Genomic DNA, 20,614 nt, shown 5'->3' with positions numbered 1-20,614 from the left:
AGGCAGAAACGCAGCATTCAACCTCTACAGTATTCTTACGCTGCTTACAGCCTGTCAGTTTTCAGTGTGGGGTTCCTCACTGGTCAATCTGCTTCACTCATCCACACCCAGCCAATCACAGAGCCAATGCCTCAAATGACCATCGTTGTGATTGTGTTCATAGGTAGACTGTGGCTATTGGAGGGTTGCGGGATATTAAGGTCGTCACAGCAACACACAGCCACGGTGAATGAGCCTTGAGTCTGAAATCTAGCCTTGAGTCTGCTTTTTTTCAGTGGCGGCTAAATACTAAATACTGAAGACAAGAAACATAAAGCACTTGTTTTGACAAGTGTTGAAAAGACAGAAAGTGACCAAGGAAAATCAGAGCTGGAAGCTCTGAACAAAACTGTACTGAAGCCAGAAGTGAGTGGACGTTTTGAGAGATGAGGGTGGATGTTTTGGCATTAAAACATACACATGAATTAAAGACGACACATTAGTTAATGTCTGTGATGATGGACAGAACCTAGTGTCTGGGAAAAGGCCCAATTATGACACATCTATGGGGATAACAGAATACTGCTGAAAGGTTTGTAGGAAAGAGAAGTTTAATAGACATTTTAGCACATGCATACACACATTTATGGACACACACACATCCTAAGTGACAGCAGAGAAAGACAGACAAGCATAAGCATGCACACACACACCCAGAGAAACAGAGACAGACAACAGAGAATGACAAGCATAAAAATGCATACACACTCACCCACAGGGGCAGCACGGAAGTACACACGTAACACACATCTGGTAACACACACACGTAATTACCCCTCTTGGTAATTTTTTAGAAAACTTCACTGGGGGGGTCAACTCATCATTTTAACACAATTTAAAGCATTTGCCAAGAGGGGACCTAGAACATGTCCCCACTTGGTTTCTACGTCCCCTCGTTGTGGATGTATAAAAACACCATGGTCCCCTGTTAAGACAGGTAGACAAGTGCACACACACACACACACACGCACACACACACACCCTGTACCTGTGCTCGGTGCTCCCCCACAGAGAACTGTATGATGGCGTGGTTGGGCGTGGGGCTGCCGTCGACGCGCTCCACCGTGCTGGAGTCGATCTTCAGCTCGCCGCTGATCTCGGCGCTCTGCAGGAAGTCCTCCGTCCGCAGGTCCTCCACCCGCTTCAGCTCCCCGTCCGCCAGCTGGATGATGGAGCCCTTCATGAAGTAGGGCGGTAGCGCAGGGACGGAGGGGGACGGAGCCGAGGCCAGGGCTCCGTTGCCGGGGACGACGGGCAGGTGGAGTTGCGCCTGCACCACGGCGGCCGTGTGGTAAGGCCCCGCCCCCTGGAAAGGTTCGCATTTGCCGACGGCGGCGGCCGTGACCAGCTGTTGGGTGGCGGCGGAGGTGTGGGTGGGGTCCCCGGCGGTCATGGGGATGATCATTGGCTGGCTGCCGGGGATGACCAGCTGCGGCGCGAGGCCAGCAGGGTAACCTAGCGGCGGCTGCTGCCCCCCCGCGATGTAGCCGATGATGGGCGGCTGGCCGGCGGAGGGGTAGAAGCCAGTGGAGGGAAGGCCCACGGATACCTGCTCGGTCGCGCTGTGAGTGGTCTGGATGACACTGTGGGGCGACAGAGTGGTGACTGTCGAACACGGCTGGGGGGCGGGGAAGGCGAAGGGAGACGCCCGGGAGACCGGCTTGCCCAAGCAGATCCCGCCCTTGTCGCCGGCGGTGACGGCGGGGGGCGGGGGCTTGTCTGGGCCACTCCCCGGGTCGCCGTGGCTGTTGGGGGCCAGCATCAGCGACGTTCGAAGCCCTGAGGTGTCCTGCGTGTGTTCAGCGGGGATCATCATCGGCCGAGCCTCATAGTGGTGCTGCTGCTGGTGGTGCTGCTGCTGGTGGTGGTGGTGGTGATGGGGGTGCTGGCCTGACCCCACCTTGGCCCCCGCACCTTGCTTTCCCAGAATGCTCTCCGGCGACATACGGTAGTGCCGGCCCGTCTCCAGCTCCCCATTCAGCAGCTCCCTACCACGCCCGTCCTCCTTCTTGGACAACCTGTCCTGAGGCGAGTACTGAACCAGGACCTGCGAGGGGCCCCCAAGGGCCAGTGCCTGCGGGAGGAGACCCGGGTGCGAGTGGAGGTGCAGGGGGAGGTGGGCGTGGGCATGGGGCGAGGTCACGGTCTGCGACGTCACGCTGAGGGGCGAGGAGCCGGTGATGTGGACGTACTGGGGTCCCCCCTCTGACACCATGATGCCCGGGGAGCGGACAACCTGCTGGCGCTGCTCGGCCTTGATGGCGGAGGTTTGGGTGATGACGGCGCCCGCGTAGGCCTCCGGGTGCGGGCGGGGTGGCGGTGGGCCCGGAGTGGAGGCGGGCGAGACGAGCTGGGAGGAGATGTAGCCGGCGTAGGGTCCCGCGTATGATGAGTTGATGAAGTGGAGGTTGGGCGGGAGCTGGGTGTACTGGATAGTCCCGCCGGGTTGCGAGAGGGCCGAGGTGTAGGCGGCGGGAAGGGACGTCACCACCGCCCTGGGAACCGAGGAGGAGCAGGAGTGGGACGAAGAAGAGGACGAGTAGTCGCTCGAGGGCTTGTAGAAGGGCCCGTCGGACCCAGGAGGTGTGCCCGTGCGCTGCCCGACTCTGTCGTGCCCACTGGCCACGCTGGCGAGCCAAGCCAGGTTCTCCCCTCGCTGGCTCTCGCTGGCAGGCCCCGCCACCTGCGGCCTCTCCACCGAGGGCAGGTTACTCGCCTGTATCTCGCGCTTCTTCGGGGGCAGGCATTCGTTGCTGCGCTCCTGGTTCGACTTCATCCTCTGGCTTGGTCGGCGCCGATCTGTCCTCGACTCTTCCTCTCCGCTTGGTTCCCTCACTTCCTCTCTCCCGCTCTGGTTATCTTTGTGTCTGTGTATGTCTCGACAGTGCTTGCCCACCCGCTGGGCTCGCTGGCTCGAGGGGAGGGGGTCTGTCTGGCGTTCAGCGCCGGGTGGCTGCGGGTCTGAGCCGAAAGCTTGCGAGGTTGCGCCTGCTGTCTGAAGGTAACCGGCGGGCGTCGTGAGGAATCATCTCCCTCCGAGTGCAAACCTCCAGGACCTCTGTGGGAACCTGTGGAGCGAAGGGGAGAGACACACACGAGTGAGGCACCGTTCGCCCACAAGGTGACCTCTACTTCTCAACCTGCTACGATACTCTGAGACAGGAGGAACCCTCCCACCTCTCAGTCAGGTGACTTCACAGAGTATGGGGAAAATAGCAGGGGACCCTTTAAAACCAGAAACGATTTTGCTACTCTAGAGGTTGAGAGAAATCGGCGAGCATCCGTCTCTACCATCTGCAAGCGTTCGCTGCTTGGAGTGAGAGTGTGGACCCCCCGGTGGGAGCGAGAGAACACACAGCGTGCGGCTCATTAATAATACACTAGCAGCCCCGCACCCTGCCGTTGCTTAACGCCGTCTACCGCGCAAAACACACGCCGCCTTTATTTGCGTCGGCGCCGGCCGCACACGCTCCCCGTTCTGTATCACATCCACCTTGTGTGTTCCAAGTCAAAACAAAGCGCACAGCCGATGGTGCAGCACGCCGGCTCCAAGATAGCTTCATTTGTCTCTTTGTGTGCGCTACGAATCGCTTACAGGTGCCGACCTTGACTTTCAATCAGTAAAAAACAAAGAAAACAAAGGAAGGTAGCAACGGGTTGGCAACATGGAAGGCGTGAATGGATGGACTCACTCAGTGCGGCTAACACATAGAAGCACTGCCGCCCTGTACACTCACGACAAGTCATGGGCTTGCTTATGCAGCATTTTAACTGCATTTCTTTACAAGTCTACCCAGCACACTCTAATGCAGGGGTTCCCAAACATTTTTCTGATGTCACCCCGAAAGTTCACAAACTCAGACGACCCCAAAACCACACCCACACACATCTTGTGCCTAACAACACCCTTTTAAGCACAACCTCTCCTGCCTCATTGCAGTTGGGTTGTATAGTTGAATCTTTTTCTAATTTTTCAGGTGATCCCATCCTGAAATTGAGCGACCCATCGTTTGGGAACCCCTGCTCTAATGACTCCCATACAGCCTGGTCTGTTTCACTATAGCCAATCAACTCTCTCAGTCACTGGGAACAAGTGGCACCATTTCATGGACAATGCCCCGTGCCCCTGTCCGTGCTCCAAGGCAAATGTGTGATGGCTAATCTCACGTGTGACGAGTCACCGACCCGTGACAACCGTAAGAGAACCCTCATGAGGGTACAGGTGTTTGTTGGGGGAATATGCGAGTGCACGCTTAAAGCGAGCACAGACACTCATTTCATATTCGGCGCTGCGCTCTATCGATTCGTCCTGTCGCCCCTCTCCGCCCACCTGTCTGTCCGGCGCATACGGGAGGGCTGCTTTGCATGTTAAATGACGCCGCGGATTTAGGAGTGATCTCGCAGGTGTCAGCAGCTCCACAGGACAGCTGGCTACAAGCACTGCTTCGCTGAGGCAGTTATAGGCCTAAACCCTACAGCCAAACAGGTGTGATTACTGGTCTCCTGATGGAAGTCTTCAGCCATGGGGAAGATTTACTCAACAACCATTAACGCTATTAACAGTTGGCTGTTTACTTTCCATTATTTATTATGCAACTGCTCTGCAATGTCATCTAAAATACATATTATTTTAATTGCGTTACATTATGTATGCTATTTTATTGTATATTTTTCTTCTCATTATTATTACTCCCACAAAGGATGATGCAACAAAAGAATATTACAAGTCATGGTGAGACCTACCAGGGACTGACAAACGACTAAAACTAAAAGAAAGTACCATTTCAGAGGCGCAACATCGCTAACAGCACCTGACTGGCCTATGGAAAAGATATACCTGCAGACAAGGTGCTATATCCCAGCCTCCCTTAACCTTATCTATCATTTACTCTGTGAGGCCTCTCCTTTGTCCTCTGCGATATGAGTTTACTCAGAACATTCTGGAAAGAAAAGCGGCGTTCTAAATATAAACATCCTTGTGAGCCGCCTGAAGCGAGCGTCACCACGTTGGGTTGCAAGGGAAGACTGGTTTCAGCAGTTCTCTATCTCAGAGAGCAAGGAATTTCTGCCATGAGAATGTCATTTGCATATTTACATAATCACTCTCCTGGAACCTAAAAAAATAAACATGACATAAAAAGGTCAATTTTCCTTTTCTCTTCAACGTTGTCAAGGCTGCAGTCTGTAGTGGAAGGAAGGGGTTAGAAAACAGGGCAGGTGTAGAATGCAGAGCAGCTTCAAGGCCAGGCTAAATGAGCGCAGAGACCACAGAGTGGTTTATTTTTAATTCGGCGCTGCAGGACGTTGCCCTCGCTAATGGAAGCTACGCTTTATGGAGGTGGTTTAGTGGGAAGCGCTGCGTCGATGCGCCGCCATCAGCGCCAAGAGGTACATTTCCAGTGTGACTACTCTCCTCCCGCCCCCGTCTCCCTCTCCTTCTCCAAGCTTGTTTCGTAATTTCAGCTTTACGTTTTTACGAGGCATTTGGGCAAGTTAACGAGCTCATTATCATAACAAAAAGGTTGCTTGAAAGATGAATTACTATGGTGGATTAAAATATGCTTTTCAAATATACTGTCAAATGGCGTTTAACCATTTTTAAGCTATCTGATACAGCAAATCAACCTTTGAACATGTGATTCTTCATTTTTCGTACTTCATTTTCTGCCATGAAAAACATCACTTTTATCACTATCATAATTCAAATTTGTTTAAATGTCTCCTTGTCAAGAGAAAGCCATGAACCCCCTATTTCACCTCTTTTCCTGTCTTGCACTACCAGGAACCAAGGAGGTTTAATGGTGCATATGCGCAGGCACACACACACACACACACACACACAGACACACACAGGCACACACATACACGCGCACACACACATACAGGCACACACATACACACTGACACCGACACACACACACACACACACACACAGAATTGATGTCTGTATCACACAGCATCCTGGGGAAAATTCAGCACCTAATCTTTCACTTTCCCCTGCACTAATGGTTTATCCTGGCAGATTAAGTACAGGGAATGAGCCCAGAGCACTGCTTTAGCCTGGACAGTGAGTGAAAGCAGCCTCTACTGACCCACATTGGATAGAGCCAGCAGCAGAGTCTCAGAAATCAACAGCAAGTGCAAACACACCACACACACACATACACACACACTCACACACACATACTGTACACAGGCACAGAAACTTATACACAAACAGTACCTATACCGTAACTTATAAAGTGTGTCTCCTGGACAGAAGAGACTTTCTGCACCATGGATTAATTAACAGAATGAAAGATGTACAGTAGGCCTACTACAAAAAATAGACCATCTGCTATTGGTCGCCTTCACTTACTAAAGGCTCTAACAACATCACACTCAATGAAAACATCTGTTATGCATAGGCAGTTATGTATTAAACTGTCATGTAAAGTAAACTGTCACACTATATACATTGTCAAACTGCCATTTTCTGAAAGAATCGAAAAACCAGAAAATCCAGTCAATACGGGAGATAACAAATGATTCCCTGACAAATGATTCTCCAGTAGGAAAACTCCAACAGTCGGTTTGTTCCGTGTATGTGCGCGCTGCTAGATTTCACAGTTGGAATCGGAATTGAATCGGAATTGTGTAATACGCGTCACAGCTAAATGCAAATGGTCCCCCTCCCCTGCTATCCAACCCAAGAAAAAAACACGCCGAGATGACACTTTCAAGAAGCTGTGAAATTACAGAGGGAAAGGCGCAACACGGCAACGGCAATCAGACGGCTTCGGTTCAGCCGGTGGGGAGGGAGTGAGCGGGCGTACGGTGTGAAACAGATGGAGACGGAGCGTGATGGCTTTGCATAAGACACTTGTTTGTTCGCGAAATTTTTTGTTATGGCTTGTTCCGAGGTTCTCCCGAGTGACGCCCGTGAGAGACGTGCTGTGTAGGGAGAAACCGGCAGTGTGTGTGCGCGCTCCTCACAGAGCGGTAAACCCTTCGATACGCCACGCTGACGGTCCTGGAAGATTGACAAAAAAGCAGCTTCGCATCAATTTATTGGCATTCACGTTGGACTACATCGGACATGCATAAAGACATGGAGCTGTCATAAAGACAGTTATGCAGGCAGACTGCCTTCCACCCCAAAAGCACAACCATTGCCCCATCGCTTACACATAAACTCAAAAGTAAAACAAATTGCTGTCTAATGTTGATAGTGAAATTAGTGTGCCTAGGTAACAAACTAAACTCAATTATTGAGTTTAACTCAAACATGCATTAAAATAAACTGCACTGTACATACACACAACTTTCCAACAAACATTAAAGTCCCATCAGCTGAATGCTGCTGACCACACATTCACTATAAGCCAAGTAATTACCAGAAGACCTGTACATGTACATCTCTTCAGCTGCGTTCTAAAGTATTAATGAGAAAAATACATTTCTGCAATGAAAGCCATACGGGTGAATAATATATCAAGAAAAATCACAGAAGATGAAGTTAAAAAGTGAACTCAATGTCATGTCATCTTCATTCATGCCCACTGGGGATCAACTTCAGAGCGAGTACGCTAAGAAATATAATACACAGATAGCCACAAATCATATTGTACAGTAATGCAACAATGTGGCAGTGACACGCAAAGCTTTAATCATTCTGAAAGTCATGAGATTACAGTGTGTGTGCGCACTTGTACTATAATACTGCAATCCGGCCCTCCCCCTTCGCACTGCAAGGCTTAATTCAACAATGTGATATATAATCTGTCTGCTAATTTTAGCCAGAGAGAGGCTTCCCGTCAGCTCTGTCAGCGGTGTGTCTCTTTAAGAGGCGGGCCGAAGGGCTGTGACGGACAGCCGGTACAAGCGCTCCTGTCGCCGCCTGCGTTATGACTCCAGGAACCCACATCACTGTGTTCTGAAAGCATGCACAATATACAGCCAGGGGGGACAGGGAGAGAGGGAGGGAGGGAGGGAGAGAGAGAGAGAGAGGGAGAGAGGGAGGGAGGGAGAGGGGGGTGTGAACAAGCAAGAGGGAGAAAGTGTGAGAGGGACAGGGAGGGAGAAAGAGTGAGAGTGTGTGAAAAAGAGAGGGAGTACACAGACACAGGGAGTAAGGCGGACAGAAGAGAGGGAAAGAGGGAGAAAGAAAGAGAGTAAACAAGTACATACAGCGCCCTTCAGAAAAGAGCACCGCGGAGAGGCGGCATGACTTGCGTTTTTCCCCCCAGGAGGAGTCTCCAGGCTGGCAGGGAGCAGACAGATGCGTAAGCCTCAGGAGGACAGAGAATGGAGGCGTTGTACGGAAAGTATGGGGGGAGGAGGAGGGGGGGGGGGGTGCTGGCAAAAAACAGCAACAGCAGTACAACAACACACCGGGTGTAACACAGAGGGGTGGGGGAGTCGAGTGGCTTACCAATCTCTCCAGGTTCCCCCCTGAACAGTCCCAGTCCCTGACAGAGAGAGTCAGCAGGTCGAGCGGGTCTTCCCGGATCGCCCGTTCCGCAGCCGTTCCCTATCTAAAAGACTCAAATCCGAGCGCTGTTCCGACGCCCCCCTGCCCCCACCCCTCCGGCTATAAAGGAAGTTCCCCCTCGGTCGCTGACTTAGCCCTGTGTGTGCCGCTCTCAGCCGAACCTTCTGCAGGGCCCCGCCGGACTGCCGGCGATCTCCAACACGACTCCGCCCCTCCCCTCCCCGCACGCATCGCTCGCTTCATCAGGTATTCATTCAAAAAACACACACGCCAGCTGGCTGCGTGCCCGGACTGTGCTTACGAGCAGGGAGGGAGGGAGGGAGGGTGAGAGAGAGGGTGAGAGAGAGAGCAAGAGGGAGGGTGAGGCAGGTCTAAAAAAAACAGAGAGGACATGCAGATACGTAACTCACACACACTCTTGCATTTACGCACACACATACTGTACATACACAGTTCTACACACATAAACATACACACACATGCAGAAGACACACAGACACACACACATACAGTACACACACACACGCACTCATAATTATCTATTACTTTCTACCTTTCTACTTTAGTGTGGAGATGGGCACTGCTGTGCTCCCCCTGTTCTAAAGGGCTCTGCCAGAGGACCTCATTGAAAGTAGCCCTCCACTGTTCCTGGGCTGCTGAACAGGCCTCTCCACTGATCAGAGTGCAGACCCCAGAGTGCAGCTTGCAGCCGAAAGGCTTCGCATAACTCAACCCCGACAGATCTGGGATCAGTCTGCCGTCTGCGTTCACAATGGAAGCACAGCCTTACTGCAGCAAGGAATGCGCGGTACGTGGACACGTAACACCCACACCCAAAACACGCTCATAGACAGCACACATTTATTCACACACACACCCACACCCAAAACATGCTCACAGACACCATAAATTTACTCTCTCACACACACCCAGACCGACAGATATGAATATATAAATATGTACACATACGCACACATCACAAATTATAGACACACTGCATCTGACATATGCAAATGTGGTTATGTGAGGTTAGCCCACTGACAATGTTGAGTCACACCCTATCCGATGGAGTAAACGCAGAATACAACTGAGGGAAAGAGGACGTTTACAAACCTCTCTTTCAGTTCCCTTATTTCTATCAGGGAGCTATAGTCTGTCATCAGAAGGATGTTGGTTTGAATCCCACTAGAGGCTACCTTCATATGCACCGTCTTTAACGTGCAATTCCTGAGCAAATACAGAATCCTTTAAAGATAAAGTAAACGTCAGCAACCACCTTGCCTGAACAATGAAGACAAGCTTCTGCTGTTGTGAGATTGATAAATGATAAATAAAAAGTACAATATGGAACTATGACCACAAAAGAATGATAAAGATGATGAAAAGATGATCATGATTATTATCATTATTATTGTCATTATTATTATTAGGAATAGTAGTAGTAGTAGTAGCAGAAGTAGTAGTAGTAGCAGAAGCAGTAGTAGTAGCAGAACTATAGGAATTAGTAGACTGAGTATTACATTTCTATTATTAGAACAGAACAATGCAAAGGGGATAATCTGTGAAGCTTTACGATGCAGATATACTAAAGCTTTTGGGTCAGGAAAGCAGACAGTGATTCAGACAGTGTAACAGCTCCGTAGGACCCACAGCCACAGATAGCAGAGGGGCTGACACCACAGTACAAATACTGAACAAGCTCTACTGCAACTCACCATCTCCACCACTAGAGGGCAGTGCACACTGCATTAGCCATGAACAGAGAGACCCATTCTAAGCTCTAGTATTTGTTTATCTGACCTAGTTTCGTCAAAAAATGTTTCATTTTTATGTATTTTTTTAAATACATGCGTACATATTCGGGGTGTGAGCGGACCCCGCCGGTCTAACGCAGGAAGGACAGGGTGGCAGGGTGTTAACGGTGTCTGTGATCTCACGTGATAAACACCGTACCAAAGGCCGCGTCGAACGCTCGGAGTGCGCTCAGTCTGCGGAATGACGCACGGGGTTCCCGTCCCAGGCCACGTCCGCTTCCCCGCGTCCCCTAGCACGGCTCCGGCTAAGATCGGACGCTTCCTTCGGGCACCGAGTAGCCTGGCCTGCCAGCACGGCAGAAGGCTCGCAGCCGTGGCATATTTCCGCCGCGCGTGCTGCTATCCGAAAAAAAAACCGGCACGAAGACTCCCCCCCTGGGGTTCAGCGAATCTCAGAGCCACGACTGCTTATCTTGCTTACAGTGAGAAACATTCTTCAGTCTTCTGTTAGATTAATCTCTGTGTGTATGCTTGCTTTTGTGTGTTTTTTTTAGAAGGACTGATATGTATATAAACATAACGTGTGTGTGTTGTGGGGGAGCTTTTGCTGCTGCTATGGTGATCAATTAGTAATGCTCTGTTTTCTGAGTCTGAAGGGCCATTTTATTACGTTACATGTTCGTTGCAATTTGTGTGTGTATTAAGGGATAAGCAGTCATGTGGAACAGCGAGGGAGGAAAGCAAGGATGACAGATAAAAAGCAACAGGACGAGAGAGAGGTGGGGAGAAAGCCAGAATGACTGAGAGAAACAGAAAGAGAGAGAGAGAGATTGGTTAAGCTCTTTAGTGTAACCCCAAAGAGAGAAACCAGCCAAAAAATGACTTACCTTACACAGCGATGGGCATAGTACATAAAACTGGAGTTTAATAAAGACATCTAAAATGTCCTTGCATCACCCTGACACATTCATACACACATACAACACTCACTACACACACACACACATACACACACACACAAACACTCATCACACACACACACACACATACATGCACACACACAAACACTCATCACACACACGTGCACACACACACACAAACACTCATCACACACACACACACACACACACACCCAGAGGATGTCTTTTTTAGCTTTACTACAGTTTGACCTTTGCTGAGGTTCTGTCACAGGAGTCTGAGGCTTCAGTAGCTACCCCTGAGCTCATTACCTACACAGAGACAGATGGGGAAGAATGGAGAGACCGGGTGTACAAGGATATCTGCCTCCAAGGACCACCTGTCCACATTCAGCAGCCTGCATCAAAACGCTGCCACAATCAAAGAGACCGTCTCTTCTGCATCCAGCCAGAGGCTGCCAGTTAATCTATAATGCATCAAGGTGCCTTGTAACTGAACATAAACTGCAAGGACAGTGCCCTCCACCTACCCCCCAAAAAAAATAAAAAAATAAAAAATGAAGCAAACCTTCATAAGCTGAAATAAGAAGCTGAACAGAACATGAAGTTCAAGTCAAACTAAGCAGAAATGCATATACTTCATGTAGAAATTTGCAGGGACAACGATGTGATCGCAACCTCACGTAAGAAAACTATGGTCGCAGTATTCAGTTCTCCAAGCCCAACAGCGCCCCCATTGGCAACTATAAAGCTCCTCAACCAAAGCTCTCCCGCAACAATTTACTTATGATACTAATGACTGTTGCTCTGAATCTCCACTCGCCTCACAAGATCATCAAATAGGTCTGTGGGTCGATCGGTGAGTTGCTCTTAAAATGTGCTGTTGCCCAGTTCACGTTTTTACCACAGGCGCACCTAACGCCTCAAGCACAGAACAAGCGCAGCATGCTGACCAATAAGACTGCAGGGCAACAAATCATTTTAAGAGGGAGCTGTGAATCCAGCTTAACTCTCATAAAACACCTATATGCAGCCTCTAAAACACTCTGGGTGGGTGTGTGAACCATCACGTTTTTAGATTAGAAAATAGTTTTAGATTAGAAAATATTAGCTTGTTTTAAGTTACTGTTTCCTTGACAAAGTTAGTCTTTCCCCACTGGCAAAAATGGGAGTGGGGTAAGAAAACTGTCTCACCTCATTGCCAATATTGGTCTCATTTCACAAAATAAGTAATAGAAATAAGATTTTAAGTCTAAACATAAGATAAATATACTTGACTTATTAGTTAAGACTGACTTAGTCTGTGGTTTTTACAGTGTGTTCACTGCTGACAAGACTGGATTCAGCCCAAACCAAACCCAAAACCCCCTTCAGTTGAGTGAAAAAGCAGAAGGAACAGAACAGTCTAATAGGGACGGAGATCATGACATAATGAATAAGGAACTGGATTAAAGCAGTGCAAACTAGTATTTTGCATGTAGAGTGGCAGAACCTTCAAATCCAGACAGAACATCTTTTCAAATGATTCAGTCAAGAGATGTGGGCACATATAAAGGAAATCAAAGACTAATGACATATCATGCATTCATGGCCTGAACCCGCTGACCGGAACTTCTTAGGGCATGCTTAAATCAGCCAATGGTTAGTTAGTTCCCTTTGCCGGCAAAACAAGCCACAAAAGGTCCACGACATGTTGTGAGGTGGCTTATTTCTCAATCGGTTATTGAACACCTCTGGGTCCCCTGCAATTATCTTCTGTCTAATTTGGATTTCTTTGCATTTCTGGACCCGTCTCAGCACAGCAGTGCCTTTCTTCAGAGCGCGGACTAGCGAGCGTTACCTCCGAGACTAGCAGGCGTCTCTCCTTTTAAATGTTAAGGCAGTCGATACCTGCTGAAGCCCTCTGTGCCAGGGCGACTCCATGGTCTGCCGTGTGTCATCCGAGGAGTCAACAAGGACACAGCCTGGATCGCCTTTCAGACCTGTTAGCGCGTTGCTCCGAGAGGGGCTACAGTTTAAGCAAAAGGGAACACCCGGGAGGCCCTAAACAAGATGGCTAACAATCACAGGACCCCCAAGGAGAAAGAGTATTGCCCCCCTCAAAACAGGCCTTTGCCATTAGCCTGCAGGTTAAAAAGAAAAGTTCAAGGGAAGAAAGTGGAAAGGTTTCATGTGAAAGGCTGGTGAAAATGTCTTTTTTTCCGGGCGGATCGATGCCTCGCCTCCTGCACACACAAAGAGCCGGGTCTCCTGAGGGCCGGAGACAATGAAGGCTGTGTCTCGGCCACGGTGGCTGCTTGCAAAGGGCGTTGAACATGACATTGGCTTTCAGAGAGATTGATTTTCAGTGAAGAGGAGAGAACCACCCACAAGCGTTCAAATACACGTGCGCGTGCGCACACACACACACACACACACACACAGCAATCTCCTTCCATCCTCCCATAGCCTGTCCACTGCATTATAAAATATACTAATATACAGTACTGTGCTCTTCCCACAGTAATCCTCTGTAGCACTGATCTCTGACCAGGCAGTCAGGCTGCAGGTAACAGCAACACCGATCTGCAGTGCTTGCAGAGTGCTGATCAGAGATCAGTGTCGTAGAATAAGGTAAGGGGGCCAGGGAGCGCCTCTGGTATGCGCCCACAACATTAAGGTTGATCGTATCAGTTTCTTCCAGGCATTCAATAGTTTAACGTCTACCCACACCAGGTGTGGGAAAAGTGTTCTGATATCTGTGCACGCAGTACACACACATACAGTAACTCATACACACACATATAACACACAAACACACACGAAACAGACACATACACACACGTGATACACACACACGCAACACTATCCATGGAATGGGGGATAGAGAGACATTATCCTTCACAAAACTCAACCAGCCACAAAACTCAAAAATGTCAACCAGCACTGAAACCGGAAACCAGAAAACTGTCAACATGCTCCACTACTGTAACATTTTCACAAAACTGCGGCAAGGCCAACCACAATATACACTAACACTCCACGAGCCAGTCCCGTCAGTCAGTGCTGTGACTGGGCTAATCGCTCAATCTTGTTAAAATGATCTACAGAAGAGATATTTCCTTGATACGTTGCCACAAACATGCAGAGCTGGCAGCCTCCGCCGCACGCCGACGAGCACTCTGCGGAGAAGCCAGCAGGAAGGGCTGCCCTTCTTAGCACAACTACGGTTGGAGAGAGGCCAAGGAGCCCCTGTGGTGTCCCAGGGACACAGAGCCCTGTGAGAGTGCCAATACCCAACCTAAGAGTGCTCCGAGTCAAAACACGTAGCACGCTAGCTACGCTAAGGAGGGTGTAAGCCTCTGACTCAGTACATGGCCCCAGCTGTAAAATCCAGCTATGCTAGCTTGACTAGCATGAAAGTTAAACTGGTCTAGCTGGGTAAAAGTCGGTCAATCAGCATGGCCAAGCACATCATAGCGCTGGTTTAGCTGGGTATGAACTGGTCAACCAGCTAGTGTTGTTAGCTTGTCTGGGCTGTTTAAAAACATAGCTTGAGCTGGTCAAACCATATCAAGCTGGGAGCTGGTCTGAACTGGTCAACATCTACCAGTTGTTTCAAAAGATAGCTTGAGCTGTTTTGCCAACTATGTCACTTTTAAGACAAACCCCAGGCTGAGAGGTTTCCATTTAGCACATTAAAATGTATATGTGTGATGATATGTGTTGACACAAGTTATCAGATGAGCATATGTAGACCCTGGCAACCTATCTGTTGTGACAGCTGCCTCTTTCAGTGTTTACACTCATTTTGCTCGCCCTCTCTGGTTTTGTGGGGCATGGAAGGTACCTGCGCGATCTGCTGCTGCTGTTTTGCAAGGCGGCTGCACAGCTTTAAGGCTAAATACCAGCGCTAACATGCAAGCGCCTTTATTTAGCCCACACCAGCAGCAGTTTGACGGGTAACTGCTGGCCTGTACGGATCCTCCAAAAGTCCAACCGAGTTCTAATGAAGTTGGAATCTACTGCGACTACTGTGATTCAATTACCAAAATGAGTGTTTTCCTCAACATTCAGACGCCAGTGCCGTTTATTCATTTACCGTTCTTGGCGATTTGTATATCCTTATATTTCTCAATCACTTTTAGCTGGTTAAATAAAGGTCCAATAAATAAATAGCTCATAGCACAAGCATAAGCCTATTGCGGTGTGTGACATAGGGTGTCCTTTATACCATTGAGCCTCCTGTCCACGGGTTAAAAGTCTTGTTTTATTATGATTTCTCTACGGCTAATAATGCTAACACGCCGTTTCTCAATAAATTGACGTGCCCGACGACTCGGCACCAAATCCTGACAGAGCCTGCTTTGGCTACGGCGACCAGCCGTCCGAGGTGACTCAGAGTGAGGTCAGTGGGAAAGAGGGCCGAACTGGAAAACAAGGCCAAAACGGTCTAATTCAGAGCACAACAAAGCAGAAATGAAAAATCAACAGGCCCCTAGCAGCGCAAGGGAAGCGATGGACGCGCACTCGGCTTACGAGCACAGCCGCACGCAAGAATGTAATAAGCGAGCAACAAAAGGCAAATAAGGCCTCCTGCTAAGTGCTAAGCAATGTAAATCAAGGCTGTTTGGCATGGCGTCTTTTACCGGCTCTCCTGAATTGAAGTCGTTCCGGCGTTACTTAGGGGGCCTTTTGTTGCCGCAGAAAGAGGAGGTCAAGTGCTCGGTGGGTGCAGGTCCCCCCCATTGTCTGGGGAGGAATGGCGAATGTGCGTACGAAGGGGCCTTGTCCGCCACCGCTGTAAACAGCCCCATTTCTGAGGCGGCCAGACAATGGGCTTGTCAGACGGTGCTCCACTCGAGGGCCCTGCATCTGTCACAGTCTCAGAACATGCCTGGTTATTCAACAATGCTTTCTTTTCCATTTTCTATTCTACCTTTTTGTAACAAACAGATTTGTTCCGGCTTGTTCTCCTTCGTTCAGGTTCTTTGTTGTGGAAAAACTAGGGCGGAGGTTTGAGGTAGGAAATTGCTGTTCAATGGAAAATGGTCTGGAGTAGAACATAAAGGCCAGGTAAAGTATGGTGGTCTTAATGGGTTGTTCAGTGCATAAGAGGGCCAACCAAAGGCAGTCCAAGGCAGGCCAAGCTCATGACCACCTTAAAGACGTACTATGCAGGATTTGTTATAAAAGAAGATATGATAAAATAACCGTGCTAAGGTATATCTATAATGCACTGGCAACCTCTGTCTTTGTGCATCCTTGCCATATTTGTGCTCCTTTACCTGTATTCTTTACCTGTACCTCATTAAAAAAAACAGTCAACCTTGGAATTGTGACAGCCATAAAAAAACAGAGATATAAAAATATAAAAACGAAAGTGAGTGGGCAGGGTTGAGGATGGAAGAGGAGACATCCTTGATTGTAAACACAGAACCAGAGAAAGGCAAAAAAAAACTGCATAGAATGCATCTTTCATGATCCACCATTTATTAAATTGCGTTCTAATGCAATTTAAGGACAACCTTAAGATAAAAGATATCCAAACCCTAAGTCTGATGTTATGCAAACGATATGCAGCAAAATACTATTTTTATTTAGATACAATTGCTGTGTCCCAAACATTATGAAATAGGGGGACTATGTATAGACACTGCTGCCATTTCTATATGCTGAAATCAAAATGTATAAAAATGTATCTGACAATGTGCACTTTAACCTCATGTGATGTTTTGAAATGTCAAAGCTCACTGGCCTGGAAAACTTCATATTGGTTTCATCAGGAAAGCTGCTTCTTGATGAGGTATTGGAAAAAACAACACATAATTTGCACCAAACTCATTTGTATCATTTGCATCACTTTTCCCCTCACTGTTATTCACTCAAAAAGTAGTAAATCCATTAGGGTAATTTGAGATGTGTATGTAGCGTTCTGCAGGTTCAACTATGACGGTAATTGAAAAGTAAAATGGTGGCCGACAAGAAGAGTTCAGTATTCAGTGCTGCGCAAGAAAGATCAACAAAAAAATCTTGCTCAATCATCTTGCCTATATTTCTGAGGGAACCAAGGTTTTGTTGAGCTTCAGAACCACTCCGGACTCTGGAAAGTGAAGGGTGGCAGCTGCCATGGCAACAGGGCCACTCCACGGAATCTTGGCCCTCGTTAGGAGAAACTGAAAGAGATGTGTGCTGTTTTGTGTCTCGCCTACTTTGCTGGTGAAAGAGGCCATTGACCGGCTGGGAATTCAGCGCTGGGTGCAAAGACCAATCAGAACACAGGCACCGCCAACCATTAATACCAGTCAGCGCTTTGCTTTCAGTGTCCCTTAAACAGTATTTCAAATCGATTCCTTCCATTTCTACACACACTTCTACTATTCTTATCAAGTTATATTCTTTATTCACAAGTTCTTCTGTCCATTTAAAGAGCTAATTCACACACCTGACCTTCCTTTGGCCATGAAATGCCCTACATGACATTTTCTTGTGATGACGCTCTTCAAGACAAAGTCGATTACACTTTTTTGCTTAGCGACACTGGTATCCATGGCAACTTACCCCTTTCAATCAGATGGATTTCCAGATTTCCATTTATATAATCTGTTCACACAGCTTGAGGCAATGGAGCCAAGTCAATGTCTGGATCAAGGCCATAACAGCAGTGCCACGTCTAGGATTCAACACCCTACAACCTTCTGGTTGCCGTCCTCCTTGCCACGACTTAGACACGACTTAGCTTCCCCTGCTATCTTACACTCAGAAATAAAAGGGCACTTCGTCTTCTCCATAGAGGAACCGTTTTCAGTTCTTTATGGAACCCTCAATCACAGGCGTGAAGTGCAAACGCTCCCAGACAAAGACCATTTCGCCTGACAAAGAACCCTTGAACTAGATAGGGTTCTTCTATGGAATCACAGGCTTCCTTTCTTTCTGGGAGTATAGTGTGGGCTTAGCAGCACCGGGGCTCGAGTCTGACAGCACTCTACGGGTAAAGCAGACCATTCCTCCAGCATCGCCAATGAAAATGTGAGCGTCTCCCATTGCCTCAAACAGAGCTCCATACTGAGCCAAAGCCCTGTCTTTAGCACAACAAGATGGCCACTGTCAGGACAGGTTAGGGCCACTCAGGCACATCCCTTTGAAGTATTTTGTGGTAGATTACCTTGGTAAGCATTGTGAATGATGGAAACAGCCAGTCACTGTTTTATTTTGATGCTCTGTTTGTCACACAAGTACACCGTCCCTGAAAAACCCATCAAACATGAGCAGGCATATCCTGAGACAGGACATGAATCCTCAAAAACTGAGTTGATAGGGTGTTTTCACAAGCAAAAACCTAGCAAAAGCACTGTTAGTCTGCCTGAAATTACAAATGCTGTGAAACAACAACAGGGGTTTAGCTCTGAATTCTTTAAGAGCTCTCGCTCTGCTTTCACCCTTTTTGTTCTTTCCTCCTCACCTATAAAGTCATCTGCCAATAAGAGAGGGTGCACATGAGCACACCAGGCCTCAAAGAACAGATGTAGCTGGTTTGTTCAGTTTATACTCCATTCAGTCCACCACAGGTACTGCTGGTGTCTGATGTACCAGAGGAGGCGCTGTTGAGCAATGAGGCAGGGAATATTATTGCCTATTGGGAAATTATGCACTGCCCTGTGTGCCTCCATTTTCTTTTTCATTAGCAGAAATCTTATGTAAAGGGGCAAGGTCAGGCAGCAGTTCATTTTACATGGATTAACCTTGCTAGCATTATATCTGCAAATGTTCTCCTCTGTCCTCCAACTGCATTCTGAAAGGATTCAATATCGGAAAAGGATTCAATAGCAACGACAAGAAAAATAAATATGTAAGTTTGCCTGGAATGCTAGGTTTGCAGCAGAGACAAATCACCGAGCTTGCATCATTATCATGCCATGATCCTATTCATGCACTGTGCAGTAGGTCTGCTGTACAGAGGAAACCTTGGACTGAACTGTAAGCCAAAAAGACTCGACACTGAAAGGAAAAGTGTCTGTGTGTGTGTCGGTCTCAAAGCAGGCAAATTACTCCAGTCGCTCCACCAACCTCTGCACAGAAAAAAGAGAAAGCAGATCAGAGAGAAGGAGAGAAAGAGAGAGAAAAAAGGAGAGCGAGAGATAGGAACATCTTTTGAGTAACTCGAGGCGATATCTGGTAAGTTCAGGTAAGGCACCGTGCTGTAATATCTGGATGAGCCTGATGGTCTGGCACTGAAACTGGACCACGGCAGTGCCCACTGTGGCCGTAACTCCACAGAGCAACGCACGATGCTGGATGGACTCCTCCGACTCTGCTAGATTACCTGTAGCGCACGTTATAAAAACAACAGCTGGCATCACTGTATGTTACAGAGGAGCTACGTTCATCAATGTCTACACTCTTCCGAATTGACAGTGAGGTTCGTGCATGTATTCGGCTGTGGTTGGCCACTATAAATTGGAGATGCTGAACCCTGTGTTGGGTAACAATATTTTAAAAAGAGAAAAGGAAAAAAAGAAGAAGGAAGATAGCAAAAAGTAAAATTGGGATAATCATAACAAAGCTGTTTATTTATAAAGCACTTCTGTCAGGCACAAAGGATGCATGATTCATATTCACATATCAGAACACAAACAGAATATAAAATAAGTGAGCGAAGAAAACAGAGATACCACAATAACAATAGTGGCTCAAAGAAGACACTGATAATGAATAGGGAGTGAGATTGATGTAGCCGGCTTAGGAGAGGGAGCTTTGTAGGACAGCAGAAAGTTCCACTGGGGAATGTTCTCATTGTATGCACAGTTCAAACACAGTAACAAAACTATTATATTTATTTTAAACATGTTTATTTTAAACTCAATATACACTCTTTTCTGTGAATGCATTCCAAAAGTGCCTGCATAAAATTTTGACTTATTTTAGATTTCTGTCGCTAAGCTATCGTAACTGGGAAAAATGACTACAGTAAACAAATTAGAGTTTGATTTTTGTCAAGAGGACACGAGTTTCAAACACAGCAGAAAGCTTTCTCTTGTGACCCCTTTCTACATCCACCGAGCTTAGCCTTATAAACGCTCCACTTCACAACTGCAATATGCTTCAAAAAATTTCCATTGAATCTACATCCTGATGGGAGTTATATAACCGCTTTTGCTGCCAACACACAGCTTGGCCGTCCCTACTGCATGCTCGCAGAGTCAATGTACAGATCTGAGGGAACTCCTTTGTCTTTGCCATCTGCGAAGCCCTTGAAAAATCAATCTTTTGCAAACACCTGCTCCACGATGCCTAAAAACAAAGCCAGCAACTAACTGAAATGAACAATTACAAGTCTGCCTCAAGTTTTGACATATTTCATTCTTCAAGGCTCAATTCTTTGCTAGCTCCACTAGAAGAAATATCAGGAGGAGTTTGACTCCTCAGTGCCACCTTCTGGTGAAACGTTGTTA

General features: G+C 47.8%; 1 protein-coding gene across 2 annotated transcripts in view; it reads right to left on the bottom strand.

Moving 5' to 3' along the window:
• Positions 1 to 20,614, bottom strand: part of atxn1a (ataxin 1a) — a 91,233-nt gene that overhangs the window by 3,719 nt on the left and 66,900 nt on the right. The window contains exons 1-2 of one of the 2 annotated variants that reach the window (XM_061255475.1): positions 8,453 to 8,540; positions 1,028 to 3,107 (exon numbers count right to left, since the gene is read on the bottom strand). In XM_061255475.1, the coding sequence (XP_061111459.1) occupies positions 1,028 to 2,815 (1,788 nt within the window). In that variant the 5' untranslated portion in view covers positions 2,816 to 3,107; positions 8,453 to 8,540. Of the gene's footprint in view, positions 1 to 1,027; positions 3,108 to 8,452; positions 8,541 to 20,614 lie in introns of those variants that run through there. The other variant, XM_061255474.1, reaches the window with a different exon arrangement.

Source organism: Conger conger, chromosome 9 (assembly GCF_963514075.1).
Source record: "Conger conger chromosome 9, fConCon1.1, whole genome shotgun sequence".
NCBI classification, from domain to species: domain Eukaryota; kingdom Metazoa; phylum Chordata; class Actinopteri; order Anguilliformes; family Congridae; genus Conger; species Conger conger.
Note: the sequence above shows the minus strand (reverse complement) of the source record. Positions and strands in the feature narration are given on the sequence as shown.